The sequence below is a fragment of the Topomyia yanbarensis genome, chromosome 3, assembly GCF_030247195.1.
Source record: "Topomyia yanbarensis strain Yona2022 chromosome 3, ASM3024719v1, whole genome shotgun sequence".
Taxonomy (NCBI): Eukaryota; Metazoa; Arthropoda; class Insecta; order Diptera; family Culicidae; genus Topomyia; species Topomyia yanbarensis.
This window is the reverse complement of record NC_080672.1, coordinates 375,903,847-375,927,381: the sequence shown is the minus strand read 5'-3', so window position 1 is coordinate 375,927,381 and position 23,535 is coordinate 375,903,847. Positions and strand designations below refer to the sequence as shown.

The 23,535-nt window shown below is 39.1% G+C and overlaps 1 protein-coding gene across 7 annotated transcripts in view; it reads right to left on the bottom strand.

Annotated features, from left to right (window-relative positions):
* LOC131693655 (sodium channel protein 60E-like) overlaps positions 1 to 23,535 on the bottom strand; it is a 695,995-nt gene that overhangs the window by 47,138 nt on the left and 625,322 nt on the right. For 5 of the 7 annotated variants that reach the window (XM_058981667.1, XM_058981672.1, XM_058981669.1 and 2 more), the window contains 9 exons: positions 14,839 to 14,964; positions 14,606 to 14,776; positions 14,344 to 14,537; positions 14,188 to 14,290; positions 13,998 to 14,126; positions 3,266 to 3,277; positions 2,496 to 2,759; positions 347 to 2,420; positions 104 to 278 (listed from right to left, as the gene is read on the bottom strand). In XM_058981667.1, the coding sequence (XP_058837650.1) occupies positions 104 to 278; positions 347 to 2,420; positions 2,496 to 2,759; positions 3,266 to 3,277; positions 13,998 to 14,126; positions 14,188 to 14,290; positions 14,344 to 14,537; positions 14,606 to 14,776; positions 14,839 to 14,964 (3,248 nt within the window). The remainder of the gene's footprint in view (positions 1 to 103; positions 279 to 346; positions 2,421 to 2,495; positions 2,760 to 3,265; positions 3,278 to 13,997; positions 14,127 to 14,187; positions 14,291 to 14,343; positions 14,538 to 14,605; positions 14,777 to 14,838; positions 14,965 to 23,535) is intronic. The other 2 variants (XM_058981670.1, XM_058981671.1) reach the window with 1 other exon arrangement.

Genomic DNA, 23,535 nt, shown 5'->3' with positions numbered 1-23,535 from the left:
TTTAAGTGCACTTTCGTTTACCTTTCTGTGTTTTTAATTGTGTTCTAAAGTACATTTATACACAGACACAAACATCCACCGGGTGTTTCGGAAGGGTACTCACTTTTCGTAGCATTTCTGTGGGAAACAGTCTTGCGGTATCTTGGGCGCTTTCCGACGACCGAAGCTGGGGAATGCCATGGGATCGTCATAGACACCTTGCGAATTGCGACGACCACCGACGGTGATGTCGTCTACGTAAGAAACCAGACAGTGCCACGGCTTCCCAGCAAGGTTTACTGAAAAAAGAGAATAGAAAGAGTTGAGAAATTAGTGAATCCCTAACGTGGATTGCACTGTGGCTCACAGGGGGCATCGGATTCGTAGGACTTGTAGGGTGTTCGCTTCGGAGTCGCTATCTGGGAACTGTTTTGCCTCGATGTGTCTCCGTACGTGACGGTCTTTTTCGGAGGCGGTACTGGCTTCGGTATTTCCAAGCTATTCTCTTGTCCGATGTTCCGTTGAAACTCCTGTATGCTGATACCAATTTGCCTGTTGGTTTCGCTCAAGGGTTTCTCGCAATTTTCAACACTGTAACTGCTCTTGAGAGACAGTGTTTCTAGGCGATCCCTGGAGAGATTCTTTCGTGGAAGTTGTTCACTCGATGGTTTCGGTGGTTGTACCCTTTCGTCTTCGTTGCCTTCTTCGACGCGCTCAATCAGACTAAGTCGTTTGATGCGATCGAAGCTACTGTGGAAGTCGTTTTTTCGTCGGAACACGATCGGAATTGTACTTAGGTTGCTGGTGCCGCCGGTCGGGATACCGGCGTTGGGCTCGGGTTGAGCTGTGGCGAACGGTGCCTGTAATTGATCACAGAGTTTCTTGATTTCCAGTCCCATGTTAAACTCCTCGTCCGTAATGTTGCGCTGTTTCTCCAGACTTCGCCGTTTGGACGCTTCGCTGCGCTGAGTATTGCTATCGGTGTTACTGCTATTACTATCGTTACCGGTACTAGTCCTAGGATTATTGTTACACACATTACTGTCATTATTATCGTTATCACTAGTATTATTGCCATGAGTGTTACTGTTATTTTTGCTACTCTTATAACTACAAACGGTACTGGATTTGGGTCTTCGCAAACGGACCACTTCCTCCATCACAGGTTTGGCAGGGCTCGTATCTGAATTGCGTCGCTCCGGTTCCGGTGAAACGGGTGGCTCCGTCTGCGAATGACTTCGCCCCAATGAAAGCGATTTCAGACTTTTCAGTTCCGTGTCGAAACTATGGATAATATCGTCGAACTCGGAAGTCTTTACCAGGGGTTCCTTATCATCGCTGTTCCTTCGCGATAGTAAGCTCCCATTGTCCACCGCGATGGTTGGTCGTTGTTTTTCCAACGATTCACTTAAGCTACCCCCTCGGCGATTCTCCAGCGCTTGAAAGATCGAATTAGATATACTACTTAAATTAGACTTTAGGCTACCGTTGGAGACTTTCCGATCGGGCGAGTAGATAAGCTCATCCTTTTTAGAGTGCGCACTATTCAGCAGTAGACTTTCAGTGTCCGCATCGACTAGTGCACTGCCGTAGCCCACGGTTTCGCTGAAATAATTGTTACTATTGTCGAAGTCATCGTTGAGGAACTGAAACAACTCCTTCTGCTCGCAGTTGAGCAATTCGTCCTTCAGATTCATCTGGTTCATCAGATCGTCCTGATCGATTGAGAGTGTATTGAGCGAATGGTCGGAAAGACGATTGGCGGCCAGCACCGCCTTGCGCATGCTACTGCTGGTACTTGGCGAACGTGGTTGGCTGAATGGCTGTGAGGCCATATGCGACGGCGATGCCGTTAACGATTTGTCTAAACTACTTTTCCTATCGGCTACTAAAAAATGATTATCTTCACGTCTAGATCTCGGCGTTGGCGTTTGAATGAGCGATATGTTGCTGTTGCGCAGGTAGGTCGAACCGGCGTTCAGCACTTCCTGCACCAGCGGCGAATGGCACTTGGCCAGCGAGTTCACACTGGAGGCACGCGATGAAGTTCTGTCCAGTGATTTCCGGTAGCTGGGTGACCGGTTCAGCAGTGATTTCTGATAATGCAGGTAGGCTTCGTCGTACGGTTGCGAGCCGGAGATGTGGATCGATTGTTCGTTCGGATCGATCTCGGAAGAACTGATACGGTTGAAGGTACGCAACTCGAGCGATTCCGTTGCCGTTGGTTCGTCTTTACTCTGCTGGGTGCCGAAGCCGGAAGACATTTGCTGGAGAATTTTACGCTCCACGTCGGTCATCTGCTGTGGACCGTCGTCGGGTAGCTGCCGTTCATCCATCTGCGAGACGGTTTCCTGGCTACCGGAGATCGTTCGTAGTGGTCGATCCTTTAGAGGGATTTCGTAGCAGAGCTCGGCCGTTGGTAGCCGCTGGATCAGAGTATCCTGCGTGAGCGATAAAATTAATTATTAAAATTAGGTTTAATTTCTTTAACAACTTTAAAGAACAAAGTTACCTACCTGATAACTCTGACCATAGACCGCCCTATCTCCCGGTGGCCTTAAATCGGACGGCAATACAATGGTTGAATCCTTCGCGACTACCAGAGCAGCGGAATACTTTTGCTTTTCCTCCCGTTGTTTGATTACAATTTCGTTCACCAACCGTTCCAGGCGCGTGTTGGTGTCGTTTTCGTTTTTCTCCTTGTTGGCATTGCGCTTTTTACGAACGATCGATCGAATCCGTTCAAAACTACGTGCCAATTTGGAGTCCTCGCCGACTTCCTAGAAAAGTCCAATAGAATTTATTAGTGCACGAGGAAATGCAACCCAAAGCTAGTCTGACTAATTCAACCGGAGAAAGTTGGTCCTTTGGAACAGGTTTTAGCAGCTGGGAAAAGCGCCGAATGGAAGCGTTTTTATTTTTCGAGTCTACACGTGAAAGCGATAGTAACTAGCAAGCACCTCTCAACATTCATGCTGGAAAGGAGTGGGGTGTAAACCACAACTCGACTACAACTATATGAGCTACAAACTGTATACTGTTAATTAAACATGAACGTGTACTGGCTCGCGCGTTGTTTTATAATGGTTTTCAGCACAGGTGAAAATAGCCTAAGGGTTAACTTCTAGTAAGAGCTTATTTACAAAACGGTGACTGGATCGCTGCGTGTGGACATTTGACAAAATATAAAAGTGAACTTTTCTAACTTTAGAGAGGCGTTTTTTTAATTACAGAAGTAAGTCAGAGTAAAAACAGTAACGGAAACGTTTGCTCATGGACAGTTTACCTGCTCGAAACTCTATAGGCGAAGGTGTAGTTTGGTGGTTTTTTTATAGGTTGGTGTTGTTTTGGACAGAACACATTCGGCGAATCGGTAGTGGGTGTTGATGATTATTTTTTTTTCGAAAACCGCCGATGGATTAGTGATAGTGGTGATTTTCACAAAATTCGTTTCAGTAATTCAAACGAACAACAGTGTTGGTGAATTTTGGTGTTGTTTGGACGTTTTGACAAGGTGAGTGCGCAAGGAAAATAACATGTATCGCGACAGTTTGGCATTTGCATAATTTTCGTGTTTTATCAGTTTTGAAGTCGATTGGAGAGAGAAGAAACATACATACATTCATTACAATAGGTCATCTATCACATTTAATGTTCTATTCTACTTTAATGAGTTAATTTATGGAACAACATTGTGGGTATGAAGATGCAAGATTATGACTTGTTTGGATGATCATTTGAACTTCAGAACGTGAGTTATATAACATTGATTTGGTTGTATTTGTTTATTTGTTGTACCTTCACCATTTAGACCCCTTGGCCCCAATGGTGGTTGCTTAAACTAATTACGGAAGAAAGGCGGGGTCCTTGTAATTTGATATTGACATCATTAAAGTAGAGGAGGAATATTACTGGACCGAGCTGGCTCCCTTGTGGGATGCCGGATGTAGCGAATAATGGTGTCGATAGACAGTCCTTAATGCTGATTTAGAGTTTCCTTCCATCGAGGTAGGAACGAAACTAGCGCATGAGTTGTCCATGAATACCGAGTTTGTCCAGCTTCGCTATTGCTATATCATCAGAGCTGTAGAGAGAAATTACGGGTCCGGGGGTCCAGTGTAGGGGCCCTTCCATCATTGTAGATTTTTCGAACACGGACGGTTATTAACTTTAAAGGGCGAACACGAAATTATTGCGACACCGGAAATGTCATGCCAATTTTCTTATAATGTTTAAAATCAAACCAAAATTTTAGGGTGGTTATATACATATATTTACTTCAAAAATCAAAAGAAATGTTAATCGATGGAGCCTTGAGTGTAAAATTGAACGCATTTTCGCTTGATGCCCTCCATCAAAGTCTTTACAGTGTCATCCGGTACCAGTTTCTCAGTTTTTTTTCCATTTTCTTAACATGTCCTTCTCGTCTTTGACTGTCTTCTAGCTTTTCCGAAGTTCCCGCTTCATCATTGCCCAGTACTGCACCACCGGGCGCAGCTCCGGACAGTTTGGCGGATTCATGTCCTTTGGAACAAAATGGACAGAATTGGCCTCATACCACTCCAGGACACTTTTAGGATAGTGGCATGATGCCAAATCTGGCCAAAATAGCGGAGCTTCGTCGTGCTGCTGCAAGAACGGCAAAAGGCGCTTCTCGAGGCACTCAGATTTGTAGATCTCGCCATTCACTGTGCCCTTTGTCACGAAAGGCTCACTCCTCAGTCCGCAAGAGCAGATGGCCTGCCAAATGAGATATTTGGAGGCGAACTACGACATTTTCTTCTTCTTAAATTTGTCGTCCACATAGAACTTGCTCTTGCCGGTGAAAAACTCCAACCCCGAAATTTGCTTAAAATCGGCTTTTATATACGTTTCGTCGTCCATCACACAGCAGCCATATTTTGTCAGCATCTTCTCGTAGAGCTTCCGTGCCCGAGTTTTAGCCGTCGATTGTTGCCGCTCATCGCGGTTTGGGAAGTTCTGTACCTTGTATTATGTAGTCCCGCTCTCTTCTTTGCATTCTGGACGTAGCTCTGCGACATGCCGATTTTTTTAGCCAAATCACGGCTTGAGACGTTGGGATTTGCTTTAATCATCCGCTTCACCTTTCCCTCCGTCTTTTTGTTTTCCGGTCCCGGCTTTCTTTCAGCTCCTTTGCCGTGGTCCAACGTCAACCGCTTCAACACTCTGGAGACGGTTGAATGGTGAATGTTCAACATTTTTCCCAGCTGCCGGTGCGACAGGTCAGGAAATTCCAGGTGTTTGGAAAGAATTTGTTCTCTTGACTCGCGTTGGTTCACCTCCATTTTCGTTGAATCGAAAAACACGATTTCGAGTTTGACAGCATGTAAACAATACACATCAATGAGAAAGTGAGCAAAATTTGGTTGATTTTTACCCAATGGTAAAAAATTTATGCCCTGTTGAATGTGTCGCATTAATTTCGTGTTCGCCCTTTAGTAGAGAAGTATAGAAAAATACACTTTGTACTGTTAATTCAAATGATTGTTACGGTAATTTTTTTTTTCGTTTATTTTCCTCTGTCTTTGTCTGCACAGAGTGCCTATCATTGGCGCCAGAGAGCTGATTCCACAACCAGATATCGGTTCATCAACACATGGAATAGGACCAGCGAGTCTATTTCCCTTAAAAAAGAACACGTGACACAGAGTTTTCACTTCAGACAATCTCAATGTCGGCTGGGATTGAACCCAGACCCACTGGGATGAGTGGCGGTCACGATTACCACTCAACCACCGGTACCGCTTATGATCAAAATCCTTAACTGCTACCTTAACGTTGTTGGTGTCATACCACTACACGTCTTTTTTCCGTGAAGGCAGGATTCAAAGTCCGTCCCAAATAGAATACAACAATCGTATTTCTTAATGAAATGAGTGCAGACGTCTTTTCGTGCACTCTTTCACGTAGATTTCCTGGTTGACGGTCTCGGTCGCAATGAAAATGTTGCTTTTCAAAACCACAGGTACAGTAAGCCTGCCAAACCAGATATATCAGTGTGAACTACGACAGCTTCATATGCTTGAAAATAGCGGCCACTTTTCCCTTCCGATTACCATTACGCTGGCGCCAGTTGATTTGGTCACTATTATCGATTTCGCTTATTCGGCGTGGAAGTAGTTCGGATTCAGGCGATACGCGAGCAAAAGTTTATTACTGAAGAGCAAATATCAAAATGAAAAAAGAGGCCTCAATCTGCAGGAAAGTAGATTTTTTTTATATTTTTTGAATATCGTGCTAAGAAATGCGTAATGTATAAGTCGACAAAATTTTGAGCGGTGAAACCTTTTAAATATTATCAATTATCAATTATTGCGAGTCGTTCATTTATATATTTAGTGTAATATCATTAAAAACTAAATACTAATAATTACGTCAGCATGATACTTTGCCTTGATGTGGTCCGGTGGTTTTTCCATCAAAGCAGTATTACAGTGATTATATCACAGAAATTTGGGATACGCTTATTTTCTTTTTAGTTAAGCTACATTATGATCAATTTTAGTACTTAACTTGGTGACCTTTATTATCTATTGCCATGGTCAAATAATATACAATGTGGGTATAGGGCCCAATTCGCTCTGGAGGCACTCTCCCTTTATTGCTATATTTTAGATCCATGCTAACACTCACAATTTACTTATTCTCTTATATACACTCACAATCTCTCATTCCAAACGTACAAACGTGGCGATAACACAAACCTTGTCACCAGTAGAAATAAAAACTAGACAATACGTCCAGTAGACCAGACCTCTCATCCACTAAACTACATGTTCCATGGCGACATAAAAATCGAATTTATACACACGAAGTCACATGCACGCGACAAACAAACATACAAATGCTTGAGCCCTTCGCGACCAGCCACGCAACCTACACCCGCCCTCTCGCAGACATGATAACATCCCGGTGATAATATTAACGTCTAAGCACTTATAAACATTCAAACACGGTCTCAAGTGTGAACCTACAGTCCCCCGCACTCGAGCGATCATGAATCGGTCACGTCCGGAAGTCTCTATCCTCGATTCCAGAAGTCTGGGTCCATGCCTTCAATTGAATCAATTAAAAAGAAAGCATTCATATCCACTGGACAACACGTTCCATGGCAACATGACCGGGAACTCTAGTGATATGGAGTAACTCACTTCCTGTCAGAATGTGATCCGTACACCGAAATCTAAATATCAGAATGACGGTCTGCGTGGCACATACACACGAAGTCACATACACGCGAGCACACGCGACAAACATATCAGCAAACGCTTAAGCTCTTTGAGATCATCTACGCACACCCACGTTCGCGATCGCGCAAACTTTGTAACACTCCTGTAACAATGTGAACATTTTAGTACTTACGAAGTTACAAACGCGGTCTCAAACGCATACCCGCAAACACGCGCGATCATGAATCGGTCACGTCCGGAAATCGTTACCCTCCATGCTAGCAACTTAGTTCAGTTATACCAATAAAAAATCAAAGCTCCTGTCCACTAGACAACACATTCCATGGCGACATGACTGGGCACTTTGTTCTTGAATCTGAACCGTACACGAAAAATTAAGTATCGGATTCCCAGTCCGCGCGCGATCATTCTAGAGACACGCGAATATGCAAAAGGCAATCGGTTTTATTATAGAATTTATACACGCGAAGTTACACACACGTTAGCACACGCGACATACAAACGCACATGCGATTGAACACGTAAACGTACAAATGCTCGAGCCCTTCGCGATGATACACGCTATCGCGAAGTCCCTACGTCTTGCACATACCTGAACCGTACAATAAATATCACATTCAGAATCACGGCCCGCTACAATTGGCCTAAAGCAGTGTTTTAGTGGGTGCCATTGCCTGTCTCGTCTGCAATTGTAGTGTGTCATTCTGACGGGGAACCCTTCCGAGAAGCTAGCTCTGTAGTTCCAGCAGGACAACTCTCGAAAAAAATATCATTAAAACTAATAATTAAAAGCTTGTATAAATTGCGACCATAGTGGAAAAATGGAAATGCAATAAATTTAAAAAGAAAGCAAAAAGAACATTCAATGGAAGTAGAATTTGTAAAGAGAAAAACTAAAAAAAGGAACAAACTAGAAACAACCAAGTAATAGATTAAATGGAACAAAACGAGATTTAAAATAATGGAAAAAGGTTGACATTTAAAATAATGGAAAAAGGTTGATAATATGCAAGTAGTCAAACACCTACCAATATCAAACAATGTTAAGAAATAGCTAAATAAACAGATTAAATAATTGAAATAATCAAATTAAACGGAGGAAAAAAGACAATTATACAAAAATTGAAGAAAAAATATTGTTAAATGGTTAAAAAAATGAAAACGGGTTAACGGCAAACTAAATTATCATAAGCATAGCAAAAGGATGAATGAATACAGCAAAAAATATAAAAACAAGGGAACGAAAAAGTAAACAAATACAGAAATGAACAAAAAGGATCCACTGAGCTGCAAGTAGAAATAACAATAATACAGAATGCTTGAAATATGAAAATTGGTAAGAAAATAAAAAAAAATGGAAAGAATAAAAACAGGAAAATGGGAAAACTGTCAAAATTGTTTCAAAATAGAAGAGATGATAAAGAACAAGAATTGAATAAATAGGTATAAATAAAATAGCTATGAAAAATTAAAAAGCGGACGAATTATTTTTGTTACATTACTCAATTTAGAATTGAATTGGAAACAAAGAGGAATAATTGAACGGAATAGATTGAAGAAAAAATAAGAACAACAAGTGGAAACAGTTCAAAAACAGACAAAGTGAAATCATAGAAAATATGTAAAATAAAAATGGTTTAAAATTAAAATGGTTTAAAATAAAAAAATAGAAAAAAACTTCTTTAAATAATAGATAAATCTACGTAAAGTAAAAGTGGAAAAAAATCAAACTGGATGAAATGGAATCAGAAAAAAACAAAAACGCAAAAATATCGAAATAAAGTAATATAAACATTATAAAATAGAATTATAGAAAAGAAAAGTTTAGCGAAATAAGTTAATTTTACTTCATGAAATCAGTCGAACATACGGATGAAAAACAGATAAATGTAACGATAGATAAATTAAAAAACAAAACAAGATGCAATGAATTGATAAAAACGGACGAATATATAAAAATGTATGCAATATTTTTACCCAATGGAAAAAAAATGAATAAACGAATTTGCACATAAGGGCACCACCACGAAAAGTTGGATTTGAATGTTTCGTGTTCCACTCGTCAATAACTGACACTAACTTGCTGCCAATTAGACGATATATCCATACCCTATTGGGACGATATATCCAAAAAATGGGACGATTTTTAAGAAACAAAAATATCAAAAATAGAGGAATGTATAGAGCAAAATATGTAAAAATGTAACATACAAATAAATTGAGAAAATATGTAGAACAACCTGGACGAAATGGAAAAAGAAAGTAAAAATCAAATATGAAACAATAGAAAAAGAGGAAAAAATGGAAATAATAGAAACTTTAGATTTTATGAAGAATATAGAATTTCTCCGACGAAATGTCAAAACAATAGAAAAATTTATTTAACTTGAGAAAGTTAGTTAAAGATGAAAAAACTCCTTCTCGGGTTCTCATATTTAAATAATATTATTTAAATAGTATTTTTCATATGCGCACGAAAAAATGTTATGGACCATTTTTCTCGCGTATTTTCAAGTTCTTTCTTCTTATTTAGCATTTACGATGGATTAAAATAAGTAGAAATAAAAACCACATATCGTCCTGAACAGATCAGAAATCGTTATTGGACTAACGATTCTATTTTAACCATGTAGCTTAAGGGGGTCCTCTTATATAATTGTGCAAAAAGTACCTAATGTTATATATTTTTTTTTGAAGAAGTAAAATGACTTAGATAAGTGCACTATTCTGCAAAATGTTTATTATGGTTCCATCTATAAAATCCAAATTTATGAGCGTAAGGTGTCAAAAATGGTGCCCAAAATGGCGGTTTTATCGGAACAAGTTTTTCGAAACTTCGGGCATTCACATTTTTAAATCATTCAACCAATCAACTTCGCGTTTTGCCCGCCTAAAAGCAGACATTATTCTCCGGCACAGTAACCTACAAAATCGTAATATTTTGTTCATTAACGATTTTTTACAGCCGACCAAAGTGGAAAAACCACGCGAAAAAACGATATTTTATTTTAAAGTGGCTGCCATTTTGTTTCTGTAATGAATTTTTATGTTTTTTTAGGTTAGGGTGCCACTATGTAATGTAATCTTCAAGATTTAAGTTTTGGTATTCTGCTTGTAGACGACGAATTGCGACCTATATCATGCCCGCAGATGAGGTCGGTTTTCCAAATACCTTTTGCTGGAGCCGCCATTTTGGAAGCCATTTTTGACACCTTACACTCTAAAATTTTGATTTTATAGATAAAACCTTTATAAACATTTGGCAGAATTGCGCACATGTCTAAGTCATTCTACATCTTAAAAAAAATAAATTATCAAGCATTATTAGGTACTTTTTGCACAATTATATAAGAGGACCCCCTTAATCGTCTATGGACGGTTGATTGGCAGGAAGGGTGTCGCTTGGTACTAATTGTTCGTTTTGGTACATGACGGCCGATTAAGTTTAAGACGGTAAGATTAAGTTAAGAATATTAGAAAACGTCACCGCATCCGCATCATCATTGTTTCGTTACCAGCGAATACAAGATGTAGTGGGGGATGATGATGCACATGCTGGACTAAAGGAGTCGAAGCAGTGCAGCAGTACCGAGCGCAGTCCCGGGCACTTAGAAAGCAGATATCCAATGTACGTCAATTCTCGTTGATGACATTATAGATTTGCCGAAGAGTTGCGTTATTGTAGCTGTCCAAAATACAACTGGCATTGTTGATAAGCGCAGATTTTTCGATATCCAATCGTATAAATCCATTATTTGCCTGGCATCACATCAAGCCAGGTAAGTTGAAATCGGCCACTATAACAATATCATCAGACGGGGAAAAGGTCATGAAAGAAATGGAGGAAATATGTACATCGAACTCTGTCAGTTGAGAAATATACAACACACAGCAACAGATTGCGATCCGTTAGTTTCGCTGATATCCACACTTGCTCAGATCTTGCCCACCGGTCATCGTTGATCACTCGGGCTTTTATACCGTGGCGAACGGCGATAAGCACACCACCACCTGATGTCTTGTGGCTGTTGAGCGCGTTTCGGTCACAGCGGTAGACATCGAATGTTGAACCAAACACCTGACGAGACAGATTACGGTTGTCGAGCCACGTATCGGTCAAGGCGATGATGTCAAAACAGCAACCCGTGGTCACGAGCAAATAGCTGTCCGTTGATGAATTTGAGCCACCAACATTCTAGTAGTAATACTCGATGTTGTTGGAGGACGAAGCTATGTTTCCATTTTGAGCCTGTAGAAAGATCCTTTCGTCAATCTCACGGCTCACGGTCGCGTGGTCCGCCAGGCATCCCGATTCAAAAGCGTCGCGCCCCAGAATACCACGATCGTCGTCGGCGAGAGAAATGGTTGACATCTGGTCACAAGATGTCGGAACAAAAGGAAAATTGCTGGAAGCGAAGAATACATCAGCACTAGAAGAGTTCCGATCAGATGTATACTTACCGTTTGTGGCGGGTTGGAAGACCCTTTCTCCACGTACACATACAGGACCGGGTCGACTGCTGAACGCTGGCGGCAAGGACCCGACCGTGGCGGGGGGCTTCCATAGTACCAGCTACGTTGCAACCCAGTATGCGATCAGCAACGACACTACTTCACAATGGCGATGTAGCTTGGTATAGTGGCATTGCCAATCGTTGCGGAGTGCTCTGTATGGTCGTTGATGGAACGGGTTGTATTAGTGGAGTACACGCTACTTCAGTCGGCGGTCACCAAATGTTCTGGGTACAGCTATCCTCAAATTCCCTGAACGGTATGCCTTGTGGCCTTTTGTCAGCATCGCGGTACTTTGGGTGAACTCCAACTTTAAAGGATATGAAGTTCAAAGTACTAACGTCTATGCCTTTTTCAACAAGTGGAATAACCTTTATCTCCTCGTTGCAATTTAGTCCTTATTTGGATATTTTTTCGACAGTCTCCTTGCTAACTCTGGGATGAAAGCGGGATATTCAAGAAATTCGCTTTTTTCTGCTCCCAAGCCCAGTTGGTTGTGAAAATTCGATAAAAATGCCCATTTTCACCTAAATTTTTTTTCTTTTATATTTCACAAAACTTTGGTTTTAAACTGTGGAATTCCGTTCCAAGTTTTTTTGAAAAACCTTTTCACATTGATGTAGTTGGAACCCATCTTTTTATTTATTCTGTTCTCAAGCCTAGCTCGCTGGTATTTTTTTTGTTTCGAAATCATAAAGCATTACAATAAAATTTCTAACTCCTTGGAACTAAAAAAACATTTGTTTTTAACAGTTTTCGTTTGTTTTGACACTAGATGCTGATATTTCATGCATATTTTTAGACATATTTCGACAAAAAAAAATATTTTCAGCATTTCAATATTATGAAATCAATATTCAAACCCCCTTAATGTTGTTCGATTGAGCTAAAAAATTGCATAGATTACTTTTTTGAAGTAATAAGCATTTTATGTAAGACTTTATGTGAAAATTTAGGATGACCTCTTGAACACCCCAATTCTCCATACAAACTTCGGCTTTAATCTGTGAAGCCTCTTTCCAATTTAAAAAAAAAATTCCTCGCCAGAGGTGTCCTGGGACCCCAAACTTTCGCCATTTTTTTATCGTCCTGTTCCCAAAAAAAATATTTTGATTCGCAGTGTTATCAAATTTATTATTATTTTAAGGCTTTCAATTATATGATAAGGCTTTGATCAGATAATTGATGTTTATTATTTACTTTTTTATAACTTTTAATTGATCAGATAATTGATGTTTATTATTTACTTTTTTATAACTCGATAGAAAGCACTATTTTTTAAATACTTCACTTTCGAGGTACGATTACACGATCTGGCATCTCGTGAAAATGATTCAGAGATAAACTGAACTCAGGGTCCAGTGGACGTTACTATTGTAACATCAGCTAAATAAGAATATCAATATCCAGTAAGAAACTGCGGCCACGGCACCCTACGGACACGAACTGATTTTAGTTTGTTGTTCATTTATTGCATATTGTAAAAATATTAAAAACCGGATGGGTTCCAGTTGGTTGTTGAATTATGAAGAAGCTTTATGCGGAATTTATTGCATTGTTTTGGTATAATTTATATAATTTGTTAGCAAGAGCTTGACAAAGTCAGTGTTTCGTCAAGCTATTGCTAACGAATTATATCAATTAAATTAAAGCAATCCATTAAATTCCGCATAAAGGTTCCTCATAATTCAACAACCAACTTGAACTAATCCAAAATTTGATTCGGGCTTCAGTCAGAATTCCGACTAAAATGCAATAACCGAAACTAGCCAGAACTCCGAATCTAATTCCGACTGATTGACCTGGCCAGCAGCACCTCTAGTTATCAATTCGTACTCATATGAATAATAATCTGCTTTGTTTTTATTTTAATCAATATCCCATAAATCAAATCCTATATGAATTTTTCAGTTTTTTTGCATGCATTTTTAATGGCTTTTTCATTCTTGCTTCCTTCAACGTTTGGAAATAAAAATTACAGCTACGACACCGCGTGCATTCCATAGAAGTTACACTCATTCGACATATATCTAATATCGATCTAAATTCACATCCATGTTTTGATGGTAGTGGAAAGGAGTTATTTTGTATGGACAGGACCACGTCTAAGCCGAACGCAGGTGTATTAGGAATGCAATGCTTGTTTTTTATCATTTATTTCTTTGTGTAGATTTTATTTGTGTAGTGAATGAAGTTTGTGTAGGTGTGAGAACACATCTAGTTTCAGTCAAACTTGTTGTGAGGAAATGGAGAAATGAGACGCGTGAAAATTATATACGGGTCCGGAACGCTTACCTCTTTCTTGGATTTTAACTCTTCCGAATTGAAACTGTTGAGTAACAAGGCCAAGAACAAGTTAAGAACCATGAAGTTTCCCATCACCAGTGCCGGTAGAAATATCGCAAAACACGTCGAGGCTCCTTGCTGATGGGGGATAATAATTGATTGTAAAGTTTAATTAAATTAACTGGACCGACCCACATACTTCCTCCTCGGCTCGCATGCAGTCCCAGAGTGGTTCGATCCATTCTCCGCATAGGATTCGAAAAATCATCATAAACGAATGGAAGAAATCATTAAAGTTCCATCTGGAATTGATAAATGGGTTAGTTTTAGTCCATTCTAACGTATCGTAACCTGCCTTGGCACCGGATCCGGCGCAAACTTGTCCGGCGTGTAATCTTTGGAAAACAACTGCATCCCGATAACAGCAAAAATATAGATAACAATCACCAACACGAACGTCAGATTACCTAAAGCACCTATTGTCGATATGATAATACTGAGCAGAACCTTCATTGTGGTCCATGATTGTGCTAGTTTCAGTACCCGTAGCTGATGGAGTTAGAAAAAATGGTTAGAATAGTTCCTTTGATCGTCGTCTAACACTGGAGAGAACTTACCAATCTTAACCCTCTCAACACCGTTAGGCCTTCCATCAGCTCGAAGATTAGGTCGAGCAAGCTGGCTGAAACGATAATCAGATCGAATATGTTCCAGCCACACAGGAAAAAATCCTTCGACAGGGCCAATACTTTTAATATGCACTCCAGTGTAAAAACCGATGTAAAAACCTAGACGAGAAAGCATAATTATTTGGATAATCTGTGATGATCAAGCTGCACAGGTAACTTACTCTATTACCAATATCTAACGCATCACGCACGTTCGCATTCATTCCATGATGTTCTAATGCTAAAAACAATGTATTTAAAACAATACATAGTGTGATCCCTAATTCGAACAATGGATCCTTAACGATCTGTGGAGTAGAGAAGTTGAATGTTATAATGAAGATCATAAATTTGAATTTGAAACAGTTTTTTTTTTTCAAAAAAGATATTTTATCATTGAAACTAAAATTACAAATTTTGCACGATTTTTGAGATGAAAATATTGTATATAAAATATTTTGTTCGTGGTATCTGTATCAGTATAAACATCCGATAATAGTTTTTGGCATTTTGAGATAAGATGGCGTATATATTTTTCACTTCTTGCCTTCTCAGAATAAAGAGTATTTATTTATTTCGAATAAAAGCAAATTGTAGCCCAAATGTATTGGAAAGGATTGAAGTATAACAGGGAATGTCATCGCATTGAATTCAAAGTAATTGAGCGAAGTTTGTGCAGAGCAATATTGACTGTGACAGTGCAAATATTGCGAGTTGTGAGGTCGGATATAAAACATGCGACAATAGCACCATTCGTCAGTATACATGCACGAAGTATTTCACGTGGATTTGTCATGCAATTTTCTTGATAGCTATGAAGACGGGATTAGGTGGCTTTCCAACATAGAAGTTCCCTTTATGGAAATACGGTTCTTGAAACAAAGCTATGGAAGCTTTTACTTCGTGCACGAGGTTTCTAATTCATAGTTACCATTCATTGTACAGTAACTAGGAGATTAGGATATTTGGATCATGGCCACGGAGTCAGAGATTCGTTTATCACAGCATGAATAAAGCTCATGACAATACGTGCGCGACTGGCATATTTTAGACCTGTCAGCCATTCAGTCCTCGGCACGGAGAAAGTATTCCTTGATCTAGAGGCTCCTGTCTTCTGTCGCCTCTTACGACTTGTGAGCAGAAGCCCGGTGGATCGATTCTTGGCTGATCAACTTCAAATCGCCGGACGTCACACATAACTATTAAATTTCAAACAGGCAATTTCATTTATGCGAGCCACCGTTTATTTTCATCAAATCTAGACCTTTTATTCAAAACGACATATCTACAGTGAGTGACTCTCTTTGTTTATTTTCTCTTCTGTTAATAATTCGGTCGCTTTAACTTTTATCCCTCAACTCTGCATAATATGCTAGTCAAAACCACTGTCTTTCGATCTGTACTGTAACATAAGTGAAAAGTGCTATAGTGACGCCGTAAAAATCGAAAGAGAAAATAAACAAAGAGAGTCACTCATTGTAGATATGTCTTTTTGAAAAAACGCTCAAGAAATAGGGTAGTGCTAACAACGCAATAATATGCTTACTCGCTAGTCAATCTGTTTGGGCCAATTATGTCGCAGAAAATGACTGCTTTTGCATAGCTATTTTTTCGCTAGTTATGCACGGAAAGCAACAAATTTATGAAAAGATAACAATTTTTGGTCGTGACTACGACTCATTTTTCAAGTTAGGAGCACTTTTTAAAATATTGGATCAAAATATGAGGGAGAGTTTTGAAACGGTAGCCAATTTCATTGCGCTTAGTTAAAAAAATGTTCATTATTTTGTAATAAATTTCGAAGCTTGAACAACGTCGAAATGATTGTCAGAAAATCTATTAGAAGCGACGCGGAAAACCAATACTCCCTGGTCTTTCCCAGGCAAAGCCGTCATTATGAAGCACCTAAGAGATCTGATCGAATATTGAAAAGTTTTACAAGTCTAGCATATGTTGTGTGCTTCATTCGTCTTCCGCTAGTCGAATGATGTGTCGGTCCGGTAAGAATAATTTGCTCTAAATTTTTCTTGCGCACACATAGTTGCGCCTTTATTTTCGTGCTTTATTAATCGTTCGTCAGTCTAATAAGAAGCATGTGGACGCACGGTCAAATGGTGTGGTAAAAAGAAGGCACTCCGGATGTTCGTCCTCTATATATTGTTGCGCTTGTTCGACCATATTTCTGAATTATAACGGATCGACTTTTCGAATGAATGTGATTTGCATCCTCCATAAAGACAGCCGTAATGCTGAATCATATTGGTGGGATGCGCTATATTGCACGGTTTGACAAAAAAAAGATCGAGTTTACTGAGACTGCCTGCTGGTTTTTCGGAAAGTGGTGATGCAAAATTGCGTTTTACTTTTGTCTCTGCACTGAAAAATGGTTCCCAACATCGGAATAAAGTGCCATGAATTCTGGAGCAGGCGTGTTTTAACGATACGATACGAAAACATTACTACGAATAAAAATCATATGTTTTGTAATTATGTTCAATTTCCCTTCAGAAAAGCTTTTGTTAGTGGAGATATTTGTTTTTGTTTTGTGAATTTTATTCATGGTTTTAGCAATGTCATTAGCAAATCGAATGTTTGTACCTGGGTTAGTTCGCAAATTTGTATACATTATCATAAATCCAAAGCTTTCAGTTCTGCGACGTGAACATGAACTATCACATCTTGATCATGATCCGGTTTTTATGGTTGAGAATTAGTTTACAAAATTAAAACAGAACTCGGAATAATATTCGTGAATTCTTTCAATTTTCTTGAACCAATTAATGATTCCGAATAAATCAGTCATAATTCAATATCCAGGGTCGTGGAATAGTTCACAAAAAAATAAAAAATATTCATGGATACGTGAAATGTTTCATAATTCCTAACATGTTAATCATGATCCACCAGTCACGCTTAAGAAATTAATCATAAAGTATTAATAATCTATTCGTGATTGGTTCATGATTCCAAGTATATGATTCACAACTGGCCATTCGTGCTCGTGAGATTGTTCATATTATCATGATATATTATTCATGGATGCGTGAATTGGTTTATGATTATAATTGTAGTATTTATAATAGTAAAATACTCCCGACTAACCATCCCAAGTAACAATGAAAGTTTTAGAGCATGCTACAAGTGCAATCTAAATTTTATGAGTGGCTATTAAACCTCAATCGTTACCAGGGATGCGTCCCCGGGAAATAGTTCACAATTTCATAACATATTATTCATATATTCGTCAACTAGTTCATGATTCCTAGTCACGATTGATCATTCGTGCTCACAAAATTGTTCACAAAATCATTAATTACTATTCAAAGATTCGTGAACTGATTCATGATTCACGATCTAACTTGCGTGCTCGTGATATTTAGAAGATATCATCAATCATTTCCAATTTCAGGTCATGAAATTTTCAACTTTATGGTCATTTCAACTTTTTCCCAAAACGTAGAATATTATTGGTGATTCTTTTTTTTCCATGAACTTTTTCATGAAATAGCATATCCCTATTAACAATTGAGGTTTTGGGATGATCCTTAAATGACGTAGCATTTTTTGAGTGATTTTTAACACCCCCCTCCCCCATCGTAGCATTTCGTCACAAACCTCTAAATACCCCCCCTGGCAATTACGTAGCTTGACGGTAACTCTGCCCCCCCCCCTTGTCCACGTACATTTTTTAAAAAAATCTATTCTATTCCCCTTTAAAAAGCTACGTAGCATGACATGACCTCCTACCCCCCTGTCGTCGTACATCATCACAAAATACAAAACTCCCCCTCCCCCATATAATGCTACGTCATTTATGGATGATCCCTTTATGCTAGTTTTATAGCCACTCATAAAACTTATATTGCACTTGTAGCGTGCTATAAAACTTCAATTGTTACTTGGGATAATTATGTGTCATAAGATAGCATAATAGTGACGAGTTTTTTATCCACAATTTGGAATACGGGTTTTGCCTTTCTCATATAAAGAAAGGCTATGCAATCACTGTAAAAATCGAATTTTTAACCGAGGCCCGGAGGGCCGTGTATCATACACCATTCGATTCAGTTCGTCGAGATCGGCAAATGTCTGTGTGTGTGTATGTATGTGTGTGTGTATGTGGGTGTGTATGTGTGTGTGTCATTTAAACTCACACAATTTTCTCAGAGATGGCTGAACCGATTTTCGCAAACTTAGTTTCATCTGAAAGGTATAACGCTCCCATAAGCTGCTATTGAATTTTTAGTTGATCCGACTTCCGGTTCCGGAGTTACGGGTTGAAGAGTGCGGTCACACAGCAAATTCCCATATAAACTGGTACCACCATAATGTTCAAATGATGTAAAACATATTAAAATTGATGTAACATTACTTTAGTTTGCGGGTCTGGATCACTAATGATCAATCAAAGCAGCTTTGACCACATTGGCCACCTATGACGGTTCATGACGCCCTCGGGGAACCCGCCAAGTTCCTAAGCTAATATCACACCCATTCCACAACGAATTCTCTACCGATTTTTACGAACTTAATTTCAAATGAAAGATACAGCAATGCCATTGACTGCTGCTGAATTTCATTCGGTTCTGACTCTTGCTTCCGGAGTTACAGGGGTGTTAGTAAGGATACACTGGAATTTCCCATATAAATCGGTACAATCGTAATACCTCAGAGGCTAAAAACTATTGAAATGGTCACCAAATTACTTCTAATCGTAGATCTAGATAACTGCTTGCCAATCAAACATTCTTTGAATATATTGTCCACTATCGACGATTCCGGAAGTCCGGAATTCCGGGCATATTCCACAATTAAAGTCACATCGGTTCATCGGTGATGACTGAACCGATTTTCTCAAACCAAGTCTCAAATGGAAGGCAAAATATGCAGTTGAGTATTGCGTAGCCGCCCCTTCTCCCCCCCCCTCCCCGCCTTGCCCATACACCTGCCTCCTTCATCACTCCCCTCTTCTTGGATCACCCTCACGCCCAGATTTCCTTCATCCACCCCGTATACCGAAATAAGATGAAAGATTTCTGACGCATCCTCCACACCCACTCTACTAAACCCCCATTCCCTACACGTTCAAACGCATTCCACCAACCTTTGCAAATTATAATCACATGAAGATAACATTGAACTCATGCTTATTAAGCTAGTTAAATATTATTCTTTTGCCTTTCTTATATAGAAAGGTTATGCAATTGCTCCAAAAACCGACTTTCTAACCGAGGCCCGGAGGGCCGAGTCTCATATAATATTCGACTCAGTTCGCCGAGATCGCAAAATATCTGTGTGTATGTATGTATGTGTGTATGTGTATGTGTGTATGTATGTGTGTGTATGTGCGGATTTGTTAACAAAATGTCCACATCGGTTACTCGGAGATGGCTGAACCGATTTTTACAAACTAAGATTCAAATGAAATGTAATATTCCCATAGGTTGCTATTGAATTTCATTTTCAACCGACATCTTGTTCCGAATTACGAGTTGAAGAGTATGGTTACAAAACAAAATTTGTTGATTTTTCCAAATCAGTTTCTCGGAATTTTCTGAACCGATTTTGACAAACTTAATTTTAAATGAAAGGTCCATCAGCTGCTGTTGAATTTTGTGTGGATCCAAGTTCTGGTTCCTGAATTACAGGGTGATACGTACGATCACGCAGCAAATCCCGATTCTAACGAATTCTGCGATGAATGTAAAAAGGTGATTTTTTTTCCAAAATGTAAACACAACTGTTGAATTTGTAGATCTAGGTCCCCAACAGTCATTCAAAGTCTCTTTGGCCACACTGGCCACCATCGACGGATTCGGAAGCATCCAAAGTCAGAATAACGGTTATATTGGTTTCTCGAAAATGGCTAGATTTGCTCAACTTTGTCTCAAATGAAAGGTGTTGCGTCCCCAGAAACTGATATTAAATTCCATCTCCATCCGACTTCCAGCACCGGAGTTACGGGTTGTGGAGGTCGATCACATAGAAAACTCCGATTCAAACCGATACCGCGATGAATGCAAAAAGGTGCTCTTATATATACTTACCAAGTGTAATAAGAATGAAAGACATTTCCATAAAGTTATATTGTACGAACCAGCTATCAAATCATAGTTTGGAGAAATGAGAAAGGCACAATTGCACCTCTAGGTGGATTAAAACAGGTTTTTTAAATTTTATTCTAGCTGCATTAACGGCGTTCATGACTCGCATAGCGAAACGCGCTTTTTACTTGCAGCATATATCGGGGGATTTTTTCTTGACGCAATAAAGAGATGAATGAAGATCTTGTAAAATGGGACTTATAATATAAGTAATGAATCACAAAACATACTCTTTTCGAGTATTTTCACCACAAGATGGCGGCTGTACAGCATTTTACCCCATGCGAGTTTTTTGGAAGGGATACACGGCCGGAAAACTATCTACCGTAATTTTAAACTTAGAGCCAAAAGCTTAAGTTTTCTGATTTTTTTTTGGACAATAACATATTCGATATTTTGATTTTTCGGGAAATGGCATACTTTTGAGTGCAAAAATGCCGAAAATGTCATAAAAATCGACACAAAATTGGTAATAAAAAACCAATAAAAAATAAAATCCCACGTACGTCGCTGGAGAAATCAATTTCGAATATACTGTGAAAATTTTAATGCGATCAAAAATCATTTCTCAAGCCACATTTCCGGCCAGCTCATAAAAAGTGATTTCGAAAAAAAAACGCGGTTGAAGTTTTCAGTATACTCGGGGTATACATAAGAGGCGGTGCTGCAGAATTTATAATTTGAACATTTATGTATTTTTTTCGCCTTCTATGTTTTGGGATATCATTTTTAATACCCTACAGCACATTTTAGACAAATAAATGAAAATCTCATTTTTTTATATCTACAGTGGTGTAACACCTTAAACAACTTCACCACCGTTTGTCGATTTCACTATTATTCGCCAGGTGACGTAAGTGCCTTTCCAACAGCGGCGCTAGTCAGTATGATACATTCTGCCGATTACCAACAGATGGTCGATGCAGGGCTACATGTTAAATTTACCTGACTATAACAATATGTGTCCAAGGTCGTCGTCGTAGATTATCCTGTCGAAAGCTGGAAAGCAGAGCGACCTGCAGTTCCATGTTCCGAGTTTCCAATCGTAGTCCTTATTTCATCGCGTAGGTTTTTGCCGATTGTTCCGATTCGTATTTTCGTCTGCATTGTTCATAACGGTTAGTTTTCCAGGGCGGCTTGTTGGGCCTTCCCCAACCCCCTGTTTCGCCGGAGGACCATCATGTCAGCTCTATTTAGAGTCCCACGCTGGCACGAGGACGAAACATCAGCCGCCCCTAACATAGGGAATAGACGCTCGGATGGACTCACCCTCCGAAAAGAGGAGCCCTCAATCCCTGTTAGCATACGACCATGGTCCCACCGGGGTTGGTTACCCGATCTTTCCTATGGTTACTCATACCCCAGCTGGCACCGCGTGGAGGTAGGGATAGGATTTACTGGACAACAGGCTAAGGACCACTGTGGCGAACCACCGGGTTTATATTACCAATTGCCATTTACCAACCCCCTCCTCTTCCCTATTACGTAACAAATTCTTTTGATTTTTTTTGTTCAGTAAAATCATGTTACGTAACATTCTAGCTTACTTCCCCTCCCCCATATGTCACAACATATTATAATTTGTCGTACCCCCTCTCTCCTAAAAGCGTTATTAAATTTATGAATGACCTCTTTCACTCTGAAATCACATTTAGAACCGTCATTTCACGGTTTTTGGGAAAAAATGTTTGTTAACGCTGGTTCAAGCAGTAGTGTAATTAAACTTCTACAACAAACTGTTCACTCGAAATTATCAGTTTGAAATTCTTCTTGCAATCATTTACACTGACTTCAAAATCTTTAAAAGTTTACGTGTTAAACAGCTGAAAATCTATCCAAACCCATGAAAACATGAAACACTAACGTTCATATAAATTACGAAAATCGTGATTAAGATCCAGATACGTGAATAGAAATTACCAAAATCATGACTAGGATCCTGAATGCATGAACATAATCCACTCTACTCTGCCACGAAAATCCGATAGTAAAGTCATGAATAAAGTATCATAGTAACGTGATGAGAAATTACGAAAATCATGACTAAGCTCCTGATATCGTGAACATTGTTGACGACTCTTTTAGTTGATTGACTGACGGCTCTTTTAGTTGATTGTTTATACGAACCATCGTATGAACAGGAATCATAACTAAACCCAGACATGTCCAGGGAACAACCACAGTAACCCTACCAAATATTCGAATGAAACGCTATATATATATTTGGCGCTAACTAGTTTTCTGGTAACACAAATAGTTTCATGAATACGAGTTTTATTATTCATAATTTCTGAAAGTTAGTCACGATTTTCGTAAATCATTCAGCTCACGATATCGCGACTTTTTCATAAATTTATGAAAGGCCATTTTTCCGTGTATTACGTCAGAATAGATTTTATTGAGCATTTAAAAATTTCCTGTACACTGAAGTCTTTTTTGTGCGGTTTTTATGTGACTTTTTATGCGGATTTTCAAAGTTATGCGGTATTTTATGAGGATTTTTAATGTTATGCGGTTTTTATGCGGTTTTTCAATCTTATGCGGCTTTTTATGCGGATTTTCAAAGCTATGCGGTTTATTATGCGGATTTTCAATCTTATGCGGTTTTTTTATGCGGATTTTCAAAGTTATGCGATTCTTTTTAATTCCTTTTAATTTTTAGGGCATCACCTGAAGCGACTTTTATCGAAAGACAGATCCTCGTGAATGCACATCCTTAAAAAAAAAGACATAAAATGTTCATATTTTTATTTTAGATTATAAATTACTAGTCTT